The sequence below is a fragment of the Astatotilapia calliptera genome, chromosome 5 (assembly GCF_964374335.1).
Source record: "Astatotilapia calliptera chromosome 5, fAstCal68.1, whole genome shotgun sequence".
Classification (NCBI taxonomy): Eukaryota; Metazoa; Chordata; class Actinopteri; order Cichliformes; family Cichlidae; genus Astatotilapia; species Astatotilapia calliptera.
In genome coordinates this window covers 14,915,438-14,932,214 of record NC_137426.1, presented here as the reverse complement: position 1 = coordinate 14,932,214, position 16,777 = coordinate 14,915,438, and the positions used below count along the sequence as shown (strand labels likewise).

Below are 16,777 nucleotides of genomic sequence, written 5' to 3'. Positions count from 1 at the left end.
TATGAGTGACTTAAAAGGATGACTACATAAATTCGTCTCACTGTAAACAACGCATTAATAATTGGAGGCTACCTTCAGAAACCCTTTGAAAAGTTAAAAAAAAAATCAAGTCGATCACGGTGATCACTGTGACCCTCATTCACACAACATTTATACTGCCTCCTGGTAGGTGGTGGACCATTTATACCTAGCTAATAGAGGTAGCAAGCTGATGGGAAAAGGCTTAATCGTTTGCCTAATTCCGAGTTACTTTAAATGCAACATCGTTTAAATCTTTCTAATGAAGACATGTGATTGGCTGTTAATTTTAAACATGATAAAGAATTAGCCAATCAGTGACACTTTTCTTGGTCGTCGCCAGCAACGAACATACACTGTTTGTACATAGAGGAACCAGCAGTTTGGCCAGTCAGAGCCTGACAAAAGCGATTTTATAAAGCTGTACGTCATGTGCTGAGTTTCCACATCTGGTTTTATACGGCCCTAGGTAGACGCGTAGCCGTCTTCTGTCGGCATGAATCTCGGGTGAGTCTTCCTTATAACGGTAAGGGGAGTTAGCTTAGGCTAACACGGGTCGAATATGTCGCAGTGAAATGAAGGGGATTATTTTAGCTTAAAACCGAAGAGAATCAATACATAACATGACCCATTTTAAAAACACTACATTGCAGCAATAAAAGAGGGGAGGTCAACCTGCAAGGGTCCCCATGAACCTGACTACAGCTCTTACAAACAACTCAGAAAATTTCACCGTGAGACTGGTGTGCATCAAAACATCTTAACATTGTATTGATTTACGGGCACAAGGTTTGGAGCCGTAAGTATAGTCGAACAGTTAGAAGTTTGGTTCTGTACATCAGTTTTCAGCGTTTAATTGAGTTTTCCAGGTTTTGCATTAACTGTTTGGGAATTGCAGCTGTTTTTAGACACATTTGTATGTGCGCAAAATAAATTTGGCAAACTAACACAATTTTAAATACTTGGATGACAATCCTTTTCGTCAATTGAGATGCTCTGCAGACTTACTGCAGCCACCTTCAGTTTCTGCTAGTTTGTGGATTTCTAAGCCTTCAGTCTGGTCTTCAGTAGCTGAAAAGCTTGCTCTATTGGAGTGAGATCAGGTGACTGACTTGGGCATTGTACAATATCCTATTTCTGTGCCTTGATAAACTCTTGGAATACTTTTTTGGTATGCTTTGGGTCATTATTCATTTGTACTGTGGAGCACAGTGTGATCAGTTCTGCAGCATTTGTCTGAATCAGCAGAGTAAAGCTTGGTACACTTCAGAATTAATCCTACTACTTCTGTCAGCTCTCACATCATCACTATAAGATAAATAAGGATTATTTTGAACTGTGAATATGTAAAGCTTCTGTAGTACAATAATAAAAAATATGGAGTGGAAATTGAGCATACACCAACCACTTAGACTAGATAATGAGACTTAAATACAGTATCGATCTTTGCCCTGTACTGACTCATAAGATGTGATTGTGTGACGTTTCATAAATGGGACATTTAAGCGAAGAAAAACCATGACCCTCCTGTGGTTGGACTGTTGTTATTTGAGTGCTGTTTCAGTGATCCTGATCCCATATTTGGACTTGGACAAAACACACTTTGAAAAATGAAAGTAGAAACAGTTGGTTCTGTAGGTGCAGTACAGCTACAGTATAATTTTTGGTGTTTATTGTGTTTTTTCTGTGCCCTAATCGATGTTGTGTTTGTGAACAGGGACGGCCTGCTTTTTGAACTTGAAAATGGAAAACCCAAGTTGATTTTGCTAAGTCATGGTGAGACCTTTAAGCTTTTATAATCTACATTTTAATCTTCATTTTGGATGTGCAGAAAAATAATGTTTTCCATCCAAATCTATCCATAGCTCTTTGAGTAATCCTGTTAACAAACGCACAGTTAACAGTCAGTTAACCTTCCTGGTAAAGCTGTGTTTTGACACTGTGAAGATTACTTTATGTAAAATTCCTATTTTTCAAAATTATACTTACTACTCCCATGCCTGTTCCACTGCAGGTGTTGATAAAAATCCAGCAAAGGTAGGACTCCAATTTAAAGTTGGGCTATTATATTCTCATGAAAATGTGTTTATCCAAATACCTTTGGTGACATATTGTTTATGTTTCTAATGATCAGTAACAATTGCATGATGGTCTGTCGGCTTTATGACTGTTATAGTTTTGTCTGATCTGGTGTGTTTCCTCACAGCTGTCCTTCAGGCCTGGAGCAGCAAACATCCTCAGCTGCCGGCAGACCTCCTGTGTGTCAGATGTACAGGGGGAGGAGCGTCCACCCCGACAGCTGGCAATGAGGCACAGAGGGGCCAGGAGTAAGGCAGGAGGAGCAGGTGCATCTGTCACCTCCAATACTGAAGGGAAGAGTGCCAGCTTGACTTCAATGAAAACACATGATCATCACAAAGTTGGCATCGTCAAAGCTGTGGCCAAGGTAAGGATCTGGTTTAGCATACCTGTAAAGGTTTGGACACATTTTCAAAAAAGCTTCTATGAAATAATAAAATGATAACATAACATTTTTTATTTGTTCCTCTCCGACTTGGTCCCACTCACACATAAAATCCAAAGGTGAGTGAGCAGGATATTGTTAGTCTCACTTGCTTTCTGTTGAATCTGAAGTTCTTCAATGGTTTTTGTTCACATTTTTTTACTGTTTTTCTTAACTGGCTGTTCTATTTATAGACATTTTTCCCAATTTGTATTGCTTTTTTTATTCAGTTTCCTACTACATTTTCCTTTGTTTTTGTTAATATTGTAATTTCTTGCTTTACTTTTTTCACTTCAGTTGTTCTGAAGATAATTTTCTTCTTTTTTGTGATCTAAATGTGATCGACCTTCTTTTCTTCTTGTGCATCTAAAGACCACTTTCAGAACTCTCTGGAAGACCAGTTATGTGTGCCACTTTTCTTCTATACTTTAATCATAGACCTCAAACATGCACAGAGAGCAAACATCAACTTCTATTTCAACCTTGCACAAATTTCGTGTGAGGGATCATTGCTGGTGACAAGACTCCACAGTTTCCAAGCCAGAAGGCAGCCCATCGAGTGAAAAGCAAGACTAGGAGCATGCTCATTACATTTTTTTTTTTTTTTTTTTTTTCCATGATTCACTGAATTTGTCTCCTAGGGTGAGATTGTCAACAGAGATTTCCGCTGAATGCTCTGTCAGGTGTCCTGAGGCATCTGACAGAGAGCATTTGGTTGAAAGGGTTTGAACTGTGGTGCCATCATATGCTGGCACACAGCACATTAAAAACACAGCAGTTTTGGGAGGGGTTTTTGCCACACCAACACAATCTTTGCTCACCAACTGTCTCACTTTCCACATATATTTTCCTGTGACTTTGTTTACTTCATAAAAAAAATTAAAATAAATTTCAAGGATCATTGCTTTGACATACTGGAGGAGATGCATTATAGCAGAGAAAATGGGACTATTTCTTATAAATTCTCATGTACATATGTATATAAGAAGTATGTACGTGTTTTTCATGTTTTGTATTTTTGTTCTGTTGATGCACTACTGGTTTAGAGTTATTACTGTCTAGTTCAAATATTTTGGGGTTCTTTGGATTCTATCACTTATTTGGATGCAGGCAATGGGGGAAGCAGCCTAAGCAGAGATTCCTAGATATTCGTCTCCTACCTACTTCATCCAGCTCCTCTGGGTGGGGAAACAAAGGCCTTTCTAAGCCTGCTGAGGCCCACAATCTCCCCAGCATGTTGTGGGGTCATCTCTTAGTAGAAAATGCCTAAAACACCAGTTGCAAGTGTTATTCCCATTATATTCCTTAACCATGGGTTCTTTTGATGTGAAAGAGCAGCAGGTCTACTCTGAGCTCTTCCTGAATGACTGAACATAGACACATTTGTGCAAAAATTAATTTGTACTGCTTGTATCTGCGATCTTTTTCATTCAGGCACTATCTGTAGGTCATCGTCAAAAGACCTACAGGTACACCGGTAATTTAACAGTTTAACCTTAACACTTGGCTTTCTCTTCACCACAACAGACTGTCCATACTGTGCACTATTTATAAAATAGGGTATTGTAAGTTGCCTTAAATTTAAAATAACTCTGTAACTGTCTCCCCTCAACCATTGATTTTCTGTCTTTCTGCTGAAGGTAAAGTCAGACAGGCAGAAACACAGTATTACTCTTGGGCCCCTGAGAGCCGGTGAGAAAACGGGACAAGCGGGAAACACTAGGACTCGAGGAGCTGGAAAGGCAGGATTTAAAGACCCAGCAGCCAGTAGGGATGCAGCACTAAAGGACAGCATGGTGTGTCTGACCAGTGAGCAGCTGCAGCACATCCTCAGCACTGTCCAGACCTCCAACAATATGCAGCACCCACCAGAGGATGACAAGACTCAAGGAAGCAATGGTAGAGTGGTGCACTGAGAAGGACTGAAGCACAGAGTGAAGAGCAATTTAAAAAGTTCTTTTTTTTTTTTCACCCTTTCAGGAAATCAAACAAGCTCAAAATCTGGCTACTCACAGAATGAAGGAGGAGGAGGCAATATGAGGGAGGAAGACAGAGGAGGAGGAGGGGAGGGAATAAAGAAAGGAGATGGAGAAGGAACAGATTCAATGGGAACCTCACAACAGAAAGACAACAAGTGAGGAGCTTGTCACAGTTCTTGTAGCAAAATCAAATTCCTCTTGATGCATACCTACTGTAGATGGCAGTCAGTGTATAGGACTCTGGAAATTTAGCTGACTCTTTAATTCAAGCATGAATATAATTAGACAACACAAATGTCACATCATTGTTACAGCAGATCCAAAAAAAAATCAAGCTTTTAAGATGTTGTGATGATGCTGTTGTTCCTCAGGTTGTCTGGAGGTATGTTCAGCTGGCTGGAAGAGCGACAGTCAGACAGCAAGGCAGCCATCGAAGCTAAGAAGGCTCAGTGGAAGAAAGAACTCGGTACGTACAGTTACACACACGCAGGCATTTTAAACCAGTAATCCTCATGTATATTAAGAATGGTGACAGTTATACCAGAGAGTTTGAGCATCATTGTATGGCTCTGATAAACCTGCTGAACAGCAAAGAGCAAACACAGTAAGAGTTTAATTATTGTTTTATCTTATATTGTCTTTACTCACCTCAGCCTGAAATCAAGCCTCAGTTGATGTTAAAAAATCAGAATGAGGAAAAATGTCAGTCACTTTGCATTGGTTTTGCTATTTATGAAACAGCAGAGAGGCGTACTACGAAGCAATTAGACACAGCTGTAATTTCTTTTGGGTAGCTGTCTTGACAAAGCTTAAAACCAAAGTTAAGAGATGACCATTAATATGATGATGGTTATCACTTTCTGCTGCACATTAACGGGGGTGTTTTGCTTGTCATGTCACTTTCCTTCTGCACGTAATTGATCGTTCTGCTTACTTAGGAATCCTAATCAGAGGAATGGACAATAGACAAACATAAGGAATGTAAAATAATGACACAGCAAAGGACAACACAGGTGCTGCATGTAAGCCAAGTGAGCAATGCTGCAGAAAATCATTACGTGTACTTCTTGTGTGCACATTAGAGCTCTGAGACTTTAAACTTGATCCATTTACATGCCGTTTTATAATCAGTAGCTTCAGACTCTGTGCCACAGCCTATTTACAAATGTGCCTTTAGTTTGTGGACACATGACTCTTTGTTGTATTTGCTATAATGTGAGAAGTGTGGGGGGAAAAAAGAATTGGCAGCAGATTAAAGTATGAAATTATATTTATGCATTTTCTGCTTTAGAAACTGAATTCTTGAGAAAATATAATATGAACAGTTTGTCCTGCAGTAACTTTGCAGCAAGGCTTGCTTCAGTGGTGTCAGTAAAATATGGCTCCACAGGTTGCATGTATAAAATATATTCTGTCTGTAGAGAATGTAAAATGCATTTTGAGCATGCTGTCATTAAAGGAAGTTTATTTTAAATTGGATTGTGTTATATATTCAACATAAGTTACTCTGGTCTTATCAGGTAAAAAGAAAGCCACTTTCATAGCCTGAAAAAAAAGTAAATTTAGTGTTTACACACCTCACTAATGTATGATTATTACTTATTAGTTAGACCATCTGGATTTTCAGCACAAATGTACTGAACTATGAGGGGAAAACATCCAGCGAGAGGTCAGAAGCCAGACAGGATAGATTTCATTTACTCAGTCCCTTTTTTGCTGAACAGAGAATCTGCTCCAACCTACTGGTAACACAAACCAAAGTGCAAAATGTAGTTTGTAGTACCAAGTCTGCAGATGCTCAGTCAGAAACAACAACCTGACTCCATGGAGCCTTATGTCAACAGTCCTAGCTTCTGCTGGTGGTGTAATGTTCAGGGGAATGTTTCCTTGGCACACTTTGAGTCCATTAATGCCAACTGCTCATGATGTGAACACCACAGGCTGTTGTTGATGACCATTTCTTTATATGGTCACAATTTAATGGCTCCAAGAGCACAATTACACCAGAGTGTGCATAATGAGTACTCGATGTTAAAACCTTTTGTAGTGTTATTTAAGTAAGATTTTGACTTTGACTCTGAGTACTACTTTTCAACACTTTTGAAAACCCCCTTTTTTTTTTTTTTTTTTTTGGTTTTGTTTTGTTTTCCAAAATCAGCGTTTAACCTTGTGACGTTTATTTTAATGTATAGGTAACCTGAAATGACATACTGATAGGTCAACACTGGCAATGACTCCTGTTATCAAAGAGGCAAAACGTGTGTGTGTGTGTGTGTGTGTGTGTGTGTGTGTGTGTGTGTGTGTGTGTGTTAGATGAACAGGTGGCCCTAAAGCAGCAGCAACATTCAGCACCCAGCAGACTGCAGGTACAGTCACCTCTGAGTTCCTGTGCTCATTTTGTTTTTTAATTCTCTTCTTTTTTTTTTTTTTTTTGAATAATTAAACTGCTGATTTAAAATTTTACCAACTGTTCCAAAAATATTAAAACTAGAACTTTTACAACTAGAACTACAAGCTGAATTGTGTTAAGTAATGCTCAAGAATTAGTTGGAATGGATGAATTGATTTAGGAAAGTGGGCTCGACTCTTAGAATAGCCAAAATGTGCAAAATTGACTTATTTGCATCATACTTTGTTCAGTATGAAGCTGTCGCCCTCTACTGTCAGTTAAGAAGAATACAGGCTTATGCAGGACTTGTGATTGGACTCTGGGTTGATATATTTTATTTTATTTTATTTGTAGCATGTGTAAAAGCCTTTTGTGTATGTCTATGTGTGTGTTTTTCAGGCTGAGGAGGACACACAGAGTGTGTTATCAGTGCAGAGCTCGATCAGCCACAAACAGCAGCCGCCAGCCATCAGATCCAGCCTCAGACTCGGGGTAATAAAAGTACTTTTCACAGATAAAATCAACACTGAGGTTGGAGCAGCCATGCTTTTTTTTCTTTCTTTTTTTTTTCTTCATTTCTTCACACCATCACACTTTAACTGATGTAAGAACACCAACTTTCCATTCTGTCCTCAGCAAGACTAAACATCAGTTAAATTTGTAACAAGCAGAAAAAGTATATTTAATCAATTATCAGTAATTTTTTTTATTTATATTGGATTGGGTTGATTGGTCTTATTGGATTCTTTGTCTTATCATCCTATGCATCTTACAAAATGTGTTTTAGTACTTGTTGCATGTGGTGGTTTATAGTTAGATATCTTATCTCTGGAGATGATATTAATGTGATGTAAAACACCAGAATACAACCACACGGGTAATTATGCTGGTACTTGTCCATTTCAGGTTAAAACGTGAATACGATTACCTGCAGTCTAAATCAGACCCTGGTGACTAAACAATTACAAAAAACACTAAAAATGAAAATATATTCTGTTGGTTTATTTTACTGAAGTCTTTTAATTGTATATTTAGTTTTTTTATTACTTAGTAAGTGAATGTGTATTACACAGATTTTGGTTCTTATTTTATTGTATTTAGTTCAGCTCTTCTTCAGTTTTTTTTTTTTTTTTGTCATTTTGCTTCAATAATAGCTGTTTTATTTCATTACTGGTTGTTTCCTGTTTTGAACGCTGGAACAAGAACTTTTGGGATAGACCAAACATGTTCATCTCACCTTAAATACTAATTAAATCAAACGAAGCATTTATCTGCTTTTTTTTCTTATACCTTACTGTTTAAGAGTAAAGTAAAAGAGTAAAGTGCAGTTGAAGATTTTCAGTAACATAACTTTCCCTAACTTGTTATTTGCCTTTTAATCCCTCTCTAACTTATAGTACAAAAAAATGTCGCTTTCATTGCAGTTTTTTTTGTATTTTGTTTTTTTTTTATATGACACTGAGAGAGTGAAACGAGAAAAGATTTATTGAATCTGATATTTCTCTCAAGTGTTGTTTATCTATACAGTTCAGGGTTATTCATTTCAGAACTGCTGCTGACTGAATTCGAGCATATTTTTTTGTGTGTATGTGTCTGTGTGCGTTTAAGATTTATTCACAACAAAACTTAACTGTGATCTTAAGGATGTGTTTAGGCAACAAAAAATATGAATTAAAATTAAGTCCTTGCATCTCTGTAGGAGGTCACTCCGATGGAGGAGGAGATGCTAAGTGTGGAGAGGAGAGAAGAGCAGAAGAGGTGCTGGTTGGAAGAGCTGGACCGTCAGAGAGAGGAGATGACTGAGCGCAGGAGACGAGAGAAAGTGCTGCAGAGTCAGGTACAGCGGGGACACGGCACAGACCAGGCAGGTTTGAGAGGTCAAAGTTGTCCCCCTGAGTCTGGTGTTGTTGTGTCTGCAGGCGGAGGACCACGAGCTCTGGGCTACACATTTTGACTCGCTGCAGAGGAGGCCGCCTGTCCAGCCTGCAGTTCCATCAGCGCTGCCACCGGCTCAGTTCAGCAGCTCTGATCGGGGAGAGTGGGAGCCCTTGTCAAGCCTTTCCCTCATCTGGGATGCTACGAGCAGCTGTGGAGCAGACAGTGTCGCAGGAAACAGTGTGGATACAACCCGTGGGTACCCAACCAGGGCCAGGTGGGAAGGAACGTCTCGTCAAATATTTAAAAGACTCTTTGTACACGATCCATGGTGACTTATTTGTGATGAGCTGCAGATGTATAAGTGTATATATTTAGTTTGTTTGTTTTCCTGTGGTATGTACAGCTATCTGAGGACCATGACCTCCCTGTTGGATCCTGCCCAGATAGAGGAGAGAGAGCGGAGGAGGCTAAAACAGCTTGAACAGCAGGTAGGAGGAGGCACAGAGAAGAGATCAGTGAATGTTTTTCTCACCAAGATTCCCTAAATTTTATCTTTTCCTACCAGCGAGCTATCGAAGCCCAAGTGGAGGAGCGTCGTCTGCAAAGGGAACGAGAGGAGGCGAAGAGGAGACAGGAGGAGGAGGAAGAAGAGAGGAGGGTGGTGCTGGAAAGGGAAATGCTGCAGAGACAGTATGAGATGGACACACTGAAGGAGAGGGAAAAGGTCAGAGACAGACTATTATACAGAAACATTTACGTAAACTCTCTGCACTCCTTTATTTCTCATATTTTCTGTTAAACATTTTCTGCTGAGGATGAAGCTAACTGTACTTATCTGAAACTGTTTCATTGTGTTCTTCATCTTTAGGAGCAATCGATCAATCAGGAGGAGCAGCTAAAAAAAAGCAGCCATGATGGCAGATTGCATCAGGAACTGGAGTCCAACGGTCAGTAAGACTTTTGCAGTGTCTTTGCACTTTGGATCTGAAAATATGCACCAAAAGTATATTTTTACTCTGCCTGCTCAGTAATGAATCAATGCTTTGAAGCACAGGATTCAACCACATGGTAATGCTGCTAAAAATATAGAGTCTGGGTCCAAATATACATATCTTTTATTCTACTGAGTGGCAGAAGTACAGAACGTGGCCTCAGAAATAGTTTGCAGAGTTAATCAATGCCAAACAGTAGATCGAACCACTGTGAGGATTATGGAGGGAGTCATTTTCTAAAAACTTGAAATGTAATCCACTTCTGCCATGAACCAAAACTGTTGCTGAGAGACTGATAAACAGCAATGAAAGTGATTTCCACCCAAAGGAATTAGTTTCATTAGTATCCTACCAAGGAACCAACTCATTGTGCTCATTTATGTTTAATGTTTTCTGGTTTCTGACAGAAGAGAGCGTTTCACTCCCAAACTGTTTATTAAACACACCTGCTCCAGGATTTGCTCCCTCCTGTGTAGCACTGGTGACAGCTGATTTAAAATAAATTGAGGTGCAGAAGATGTTGAAGTAAACATGTTTGTAATAATCAGCTCTGTGTGTGTCTGTTTTTGTTTTCAGCAGTTACCAGGCAGGCTGAAGATTTGGAGGACACCAGCACTTCGGGTTCCTCTTACAAAGACGCTGCTGTACAGACAGGTAACGCATCTAATGCTACTACACCCACTTACACTGCTGCTGTGGGAGACCGTATGTCTGCGTCTATCTGCACTGAGCCACTAAAAAAAATCTGTTTCCATGTTTGTGAGATTGAAATGTTTCAGTGCAGCATCAAGGTGGAGTAAAAAGAGCTTTGAGTCCTCAATTAGAGCAGAGAATGCACTGTAACTACCAGTTTACCTTCTAGTTTATGACTAAATTAGCAAGATTTAATTAAAGTTGACCCATTCTGCCCATTTTCAGATTTTTCTCTTTAAAGAAGCTTTGCATGAACAGCAAGCAAATTTGGCTTCTGTGGTCACAGTCGGAGCTGTGTGTCTAATATGACCGTATTAGGGACATCCACTCTGACGTCATTCATATCTAAGTGTAGGAAAACAGAACTGTCTGAATTCTGCTGGAGGTGATGTCATTGTTGGAAAATGTGTCCATGTTTAATATGAATATCCACGATTGTCTCTCTCGCTCTTTTGCCCTCTCTTTCTATGGGTATCTAATACCTTTGCAGTATTTTATATTTTCTGTTTTTCTACAAGATAAATGAGTAAAGAGGCTCTCTGTCAATATATTGATAAAGTTGTAGCGGTGTCATCTTTACCTCTTAGGTCCTACAAACTTGAACAGGCAGACTCAAAATTTGTTTAAATGATTCTTGGGGGTTTTTTTTCCTTGTGTGAAGGAGCAATATTTCTAGAAAGCTGCTCATTATTTCCTGTACAGTACAAATCATTTTTTTGGTTCAGCCCTATTTAATATTTGCTGAAAGGCCTCATATCTGTATGTTTTTATTTATCCCTGTCTCTGTGCAGAAGCTGCTCCTTCTCTGCCGCTCAGAGCTCAGACTCCAGATGTCTCAGCGCAGCCTCCTCCATCTCTGCCCACTGCTGCTCCTCCTCCAAACAGCAGGAGCAGAGCGTTGAGAACAGGGAAGGAGAACATTTGTCTGCCAGCAGGAGGAGACCCATATGAGCCGTTTGCCAGGACAGAGAAGAGCAGGAGGGACAAGAGGAGACCTGAGTGGAACACTCAGAGGTAGAAACTCCTAGACCATCACACTCTAGTACATCTGAAACAGGGATTGTATTGATAATATTTTAAAAATCTCTCCCTACACATGCTCTGCTTCAGGCCAAACCGTCAATTCGTTCCAGCCTCAGAGCGCTACCCAGCTGCTCTGCAGAGGAACAGACAGGAGAGTCGACTAAAGAGGCAAGCTGAGCTCCTCGCTCTGCAGGAGAGGACCTGTCTGCCGAGGACCGACCCTCCTCTTCCTCCTCCACCCCAGGAGCTTTGCCTGTGCCCTGACATCATGCAAACCAGAACCAGTCCCACCAGGAAGGTAGCCCCCCCCCCCCCCCCCTCCCCATACCAGCTTCTTAAAAAGACTTTTGTTACTTCTAGTTTTCTCTGCTGGCTGGAGGTCATTTGTAACCCTCCCAGCTGCAGGTGGATGTGTGTGTTGATGACTGCTGCTGTTTCAGGTGGAAGCCAACTCCAGAGGGCACATCATTTCCACAGGCTTAAACGCTGAAAGGTGAGCAGCGGACAGTAGACTCCAATCAGAAGCTTTTAATATTTGAACAGATTCTGAAAGTTTTTTTTAAAATTTTTTTTTAGGAGGATTAAAAATTTCAGAAAAAAAAGTTTGTGCAGTATGTAACCAGAAAGCCTAATTTTTAGTAATTAGTCCAGCAGCTGTGCATGGCGGGGTTGGGACTCCCTCTTCAAAACTGTGTGCCACTACAACTATGTGCTTAGTTTTAGTCTGTGTGGTGAATGTTGTAGATGTTTATTGAGACTTGGATGTCAGTGTTCTGTGTATTTTAATACACAAAATGATAAAAACTTACCTGCAAACTCACTCTTTAAACTAACATAAACTGAAAAATAAGACTAACTAAATTGAATAAACTAATAGAACAAATGGAAAACTGTATTAAATTTGGTCAGCCCACAATTAAAATCGTTATAAGCTTGTATTTTCAGCCAGTTTTCAGGTAGTTTGGTTGTGCATTTTATTCTAGACTAAAACATAAGAAATGTAAAGGGCTTTTTCATGTTTTGTTTTTTGTCCTCCAGAGGGCGCTCTCCTCCTGTCCCTGCAGTCAAACACAGAGCGCAGAGTCAGCATGCCTCCAATACTCTTCCTCTTGTCTCGGAGTTCATTCCTTACGTCAGGACTAATGAAGTCTTCAACCTGGACCCTCTGGAGCCCGCTGACACTCCTCCACCCCTCACACACTCAGGTTAGACACACCAAACTAGATGTAATGATCCCCAAAATTTTCAAGTTCCAGCCTCGCCATTGACACAAATTCTACGATACAGTAGAGGAAATGATTTGGGTTTGAAAGTCACAACAAAAACTAGATGCTTATTCAAGTTTAAGCCTTCATGTAAGTACAGTATTGTTACACGATGGAGTAACATAATTGTATCTGCTTGTTCAGAGTTTTATCCCACAAGTCCCCAAAACGTTGAAAACCAATCAATTAATTGCCTGACAAAAGAAATATTTTGCATAATTCTCCTTTCTCACTCTTAGAATCACCAGACTTTACAAAATAAGCTCAATGTTTCTATCAGTGTGACCTGAAAATAGTGAATGAGCTCGTGAACGCATCAGGAAAGTGTTTACTGAGGTCAAAACTGAGGGTCATTTCGCCACAGACTTCTACATAATCTTTATATAACCAAAGGTATCACCTCTGGTGGCCATTAAAAAAAATATTCAGGATTATTCTGACCCTGGAAGCTGGGTCCATTTTGTATTCCCATAACTTCCATAACTTTCATCTAATGTCACTTTGAAAGTCTTTGCACAGAAACAGATAAATCTTTATTTCTTTTTGTTAGACAATCATGATAACTGCCTGATCTTTAGTTGGATAAAACAATCCACTCCTCTGGGAGTAACTTAAAACCTTTTGTCAGGTAGCAAACTTGGAAACAGCGGCACATAAATGCAGAGAAAAACCTCTGAGCATGTTACTGTGCATCAGTTTGCATCTAAATAAATGTTCTCTCCTGTTATAGGAGCGCCTCCTCCATCACATCGAGACCCCCTCCTCCACCCAGAGCTGCTTCGTAACACCCACATACACCGACAGCAGGAGATCCTCAGAGGCCTGGCTCAGCTCCGCCAGGTAACACACTCAAAAAACCCCACACACAAGGTGTCCTTACAGAGAAAACCCCAACAATCAAACAACCCGCTGTGAGCAAGCGCTTGGCAACAATGGGAAGTAAAAACTCCCTTTTAGCAGGATTAAACCTAAAGAACCAAGCTCAGGGAGGGGCCAGCCATCTGCTGGTAGGGGGTTGGGGGAGGGAGACGGGACAAAAGACACACTGTGAAAGAGAGCCAGGAAGTAATCATTCTCCGACTTAGTTTTGTCAGGGTCATCATTCATTATTACTCACTAATAATGTATGATGACCCTGAAACCAGGGTTAGCAGATAAAGTCTGCTGTCTTTATCTGCTGATTCTCCTGAAGTCTTGTTACAGAGTCTGTTACAGTGTTTCCGCCAGTGTATTACAAACCCAGCAGTCTGCCGCTCTCCTCTTCTCAGTAAATTCAGTTGCCTCAAAATGAGCAGAATAGTTTCCCCGTCACGCCTGTGTTGATCCACATGAAGACGATGAGTGATGAGCATCCTCACCTGTACAAACTGTGTTTGTGTGCTCTCAGGGTTTGTTACTGAAGCAGCGGGAGCTAGAGTCAGATCTGAATCCTTCCCGGAAGCATCACGACAAGCACCGGATTCCCTCGACATCACACCGCACGTGACCTCCGACCTGTGTCAAATAAAACCTCAGCACTCTCATGTGAGTGCATTTATTTTGATACTACAGAGTCCTTCAGACTTGATGACCTCAGGAGGTCCAACCCTTGAGGGGACAGATGATCAGCGTACTAAAATGTCACAAATCAGTAGTTGACTCCCCTGCACCTATGACCAGGAGATACACAGTTTAGTTTAACAGTGAAACAGTAACAATCTAACAATGAGTTCAAGCAGAATAACCCCTGAATGAGTCACTGAGTGTAATTCTCCATAAACTCTTCTTCCCACTGCACAAAAAGGAAGAGTAAATATTCCAGAGATGGTTGTAGCTCTCATGAGCTGCTCTTTTATAAAAAACCCAAATTAAATCATTATTTTTCTTAATATTACATTTATTTAACATTGGGGACACAGCGAAGTTTAAATTCTGTTAAAGCTGAAAGCTGAAATTGCAATGTTGCTTGTCTACTAGCAGGATTCTTGAAAATGTTCTGGTTGGATAGGCATACAAAGTTTGCCCTTTTCTTGGGGGTCATTCTAAACCAGGGAATTTTTTTTATTTTTTTTTTTCCTGGTTTATAATCGTCCTTAAAAAAAAAAAAAAAAGCCTTTAAAAAAAGGTTCATGCTGCATAAAAGCTGAACTGGTGTGAATATGTCAGAGTAAACTCATCCCTCAGAGCTGCAGAGGGGAGTGGTCCACGAGTCGGACGCCGTGGTGGCTGAAGCTCAGAGCTAAAGACTCTGACGGGAAACTGACCATCCAGCGCTCTGCAGGTGTACTTGAACGCAACGTCCAGCGCTCTGCAGGTGTACTTGAATGTGACAGTGAACCAGTGATGTGGACGTGGGCACTGAACAGATATGAAAGCCTGATGATAATCATCATAGCTAAAGATGAAATCCTTTGTAGTATCGAGGCCCCACCTACAGACCACCAACAAGGGGTGGCCTTAGACTGTATATAAAAGATGGACATAGCCACTGTGACATCACCCATTTGTTAGTTGATGCTTTTGAAACTAGGCATTGCAGATGAGGTGTGGATGTAACTAAAATGCTCGTAGGATAGTGACATGTCACACCCGCCTTAAAAAATTTTATCCTTTTTTTTTTTTTTTTGACTGGTGACCATAAACATGCAGTCTTCAGTTTCAATTATGTTTTTAATTACTTATGGTTGGTGCTCAACAGGACTTTTAGACATTTTTACATTTAGTTCTACTTAAAATACTTGAAGCTTTTACTTGCCCTAAAGAAGATTCTTTATTAACAGGTTGCTAACAAGACGACAGAAGCTGTCGGGGAACATTAAGTCTAATCGAGCCAAACACAGGAGCTCAGTGGCCACACCCCTAAAGTCATGTAACTGTAGTGTAGTCTGTTTTGAGTTTAACAGTAAAATTAGTGAATTTTACTAGTCTTTCCCACAGAGCCTGTTATCTGCAATAATCAAAACCCGAGCTGTAGCAATGCCAGCTTCTGTATTGATCAACTGTGTTAGTTTCACCTCTCAGACCTGGATGTCCATCTTTTACATACAACTCATCTCTGCTGAGGTTGGTGGTTGAGTTTCATTGTGGGTTACGTTGGGAGCTGTTTTTGGAACAAGACGGCAGAATGAGGTGACGTATATCATCCTGTGGCCTCAGTTTATTTTTGCTGTGTTTTTTGTTCGTTCCTCACAAGTCCCTGAGTTCAAGTAAAAAATCTGTCCCTTTTCTCTGAGGGAGGCTGTTAGAGTTCACAGCCTGATGGGAAAATTTATCAAATTTTAGTGGCTAAAACTTCAAATATGAGGTTTTCTCTAAGAGACGCAAAAGTTGATTCAAACAGACAGCACTGAAACGCCTCCTCCAAACGGGAAGTCTTTCTCCTGCTGCTCACTGGCTGAGTTTCTTGGTGAATTGCGTTACATGAGGAACGTATTTTATTTTTAAATGCACTTTTTTTTTTATAAGAATGACATGGTATCTGACAACTGTTGAGTTTTTCCATTTTTTCCTGCAGAGAAGTGAGGAACAAATGTTTCTTTATTTTCTGCTGCCTAAGAAGCTGTGTTTCTGTGTGATTTTCATTGTGCTGATGTATTTTTTAATTTATTTTAAATGTAATTAAATGTTTGGAAACCTGTGGTTTATACTGACTTTCATTTCTTTTATGCATAGTTAGTTAAAACATGCTGACACCAGTTCATTCTGGTCAGATTCATTTTTGTTCTGGTTTGGTTCCCTGGTTCTGAGACAGTTTTACATGAGGTAAGTGTATGTACAGTAATCCCTGTGAGCCAGAAGCTCAGGAGGGAGAGCACTGTGAAGAGTTTCAGGCAGTAACAATGAGGGGATATCTCTAATAATATGGGTCATCTCCAACACACAGCCCTTCTTCTAGTTGAATCCAAACTGACTGACACTGCGCCAGAAGAGTTGTCTGTGAGTCTTGGTTAACGTATTTAAACAGTGTGTAAACACATGAAGCATTCAGGACTTTGGCAGCTTGATGTCTTCATGATAAATAATATCAACATCACTGTGGCTTCATCCACCTGTTACAA

The 16,777-nt window shown here is 40.2% G+C and overlaps 1 protein-coding gene across 5 annotated transcripts; it reads left to right on the top strand.

Annotated features, from left to right (window-relative positions):
- Window positions 1–341: 341 nt before the first annotated feature.
- On the top strand, window positions 342–16,363 carry ccdc66 (coiled-coil domain containing 66). 5 transcript variants are annotated; one of them, XM_026167381.2, is made up of 21 exons: window positions 342–525; window positions 1,736–1,794; window positions 2,033–2,055; window positions 2,225–2,464; window positions 4,162–4,420; window positions 4,502–4,655; window positions 4,872–4,966; window positions 6,814–6,866; window positions 7,289–7,381; window positions 8,589–8,726; window positions 8,809–9,041; window positions 9,171–9,255; window positions 9,333–9,491; window positions 9,636–9,714; window positions 10,339–10,413; window positions 11,244–11,466; window positions 11,563–11,773; window positions 11,916–11,968; window positions 12,514–12,680; window positions 13,471–13,580; window positions 14,128–16,363. In XM_026167381.2, exons 1-21 carry the CDS (start codon window positions 515–517, stop codon window positions 14,224–14,226), a joined length of 2,619 nt encoding a protein of 872 aa, XP_026023166.2. In that variant the 5' UTR covers window positions 342–514; the 3' UTR covers window positions 14,227–16,363. The 5 variants fall into 5 exon arrangements, with proteins under 5 accessions (XP_026023166.2, XP_026023165.2, XP_080157347.1 ...); XM_026167380.2 differs by having other exon boundaries at window positions 10,336–10,413; XM_080301222.1 differs by lacking the exon at window positions 342–525 and adding an exon at window positions 677–817 and having other exon boundaries at window positions 10,336–10,413.
- The last annotated feature ends 414 nt before the right edge of the window (window positions 16,364–16,777 follow it).

What these genes read in the sequence shown, in the direction of transcription:
- ccdc66 (XM_026167380.2), top strand. An exon ending in TCACAACAGAAAGACAACAA is followed by an intron (nt 4,656 to 4,871) that starts GTGAGGAGCTTG and finishes GTTGTTCCTCAG; the next exon opens with GTTGTCTGGAGGTATGTTCA. An exon ending in AGACGCTGCTGTACAGACAG is followed by an intron (nt 10,414 to 11,243) that starts GTAACGCATCTA and finishes GTCTCTGTGCAG; the next exon opens with AAGCTGCTCCTTCTCTGCCG.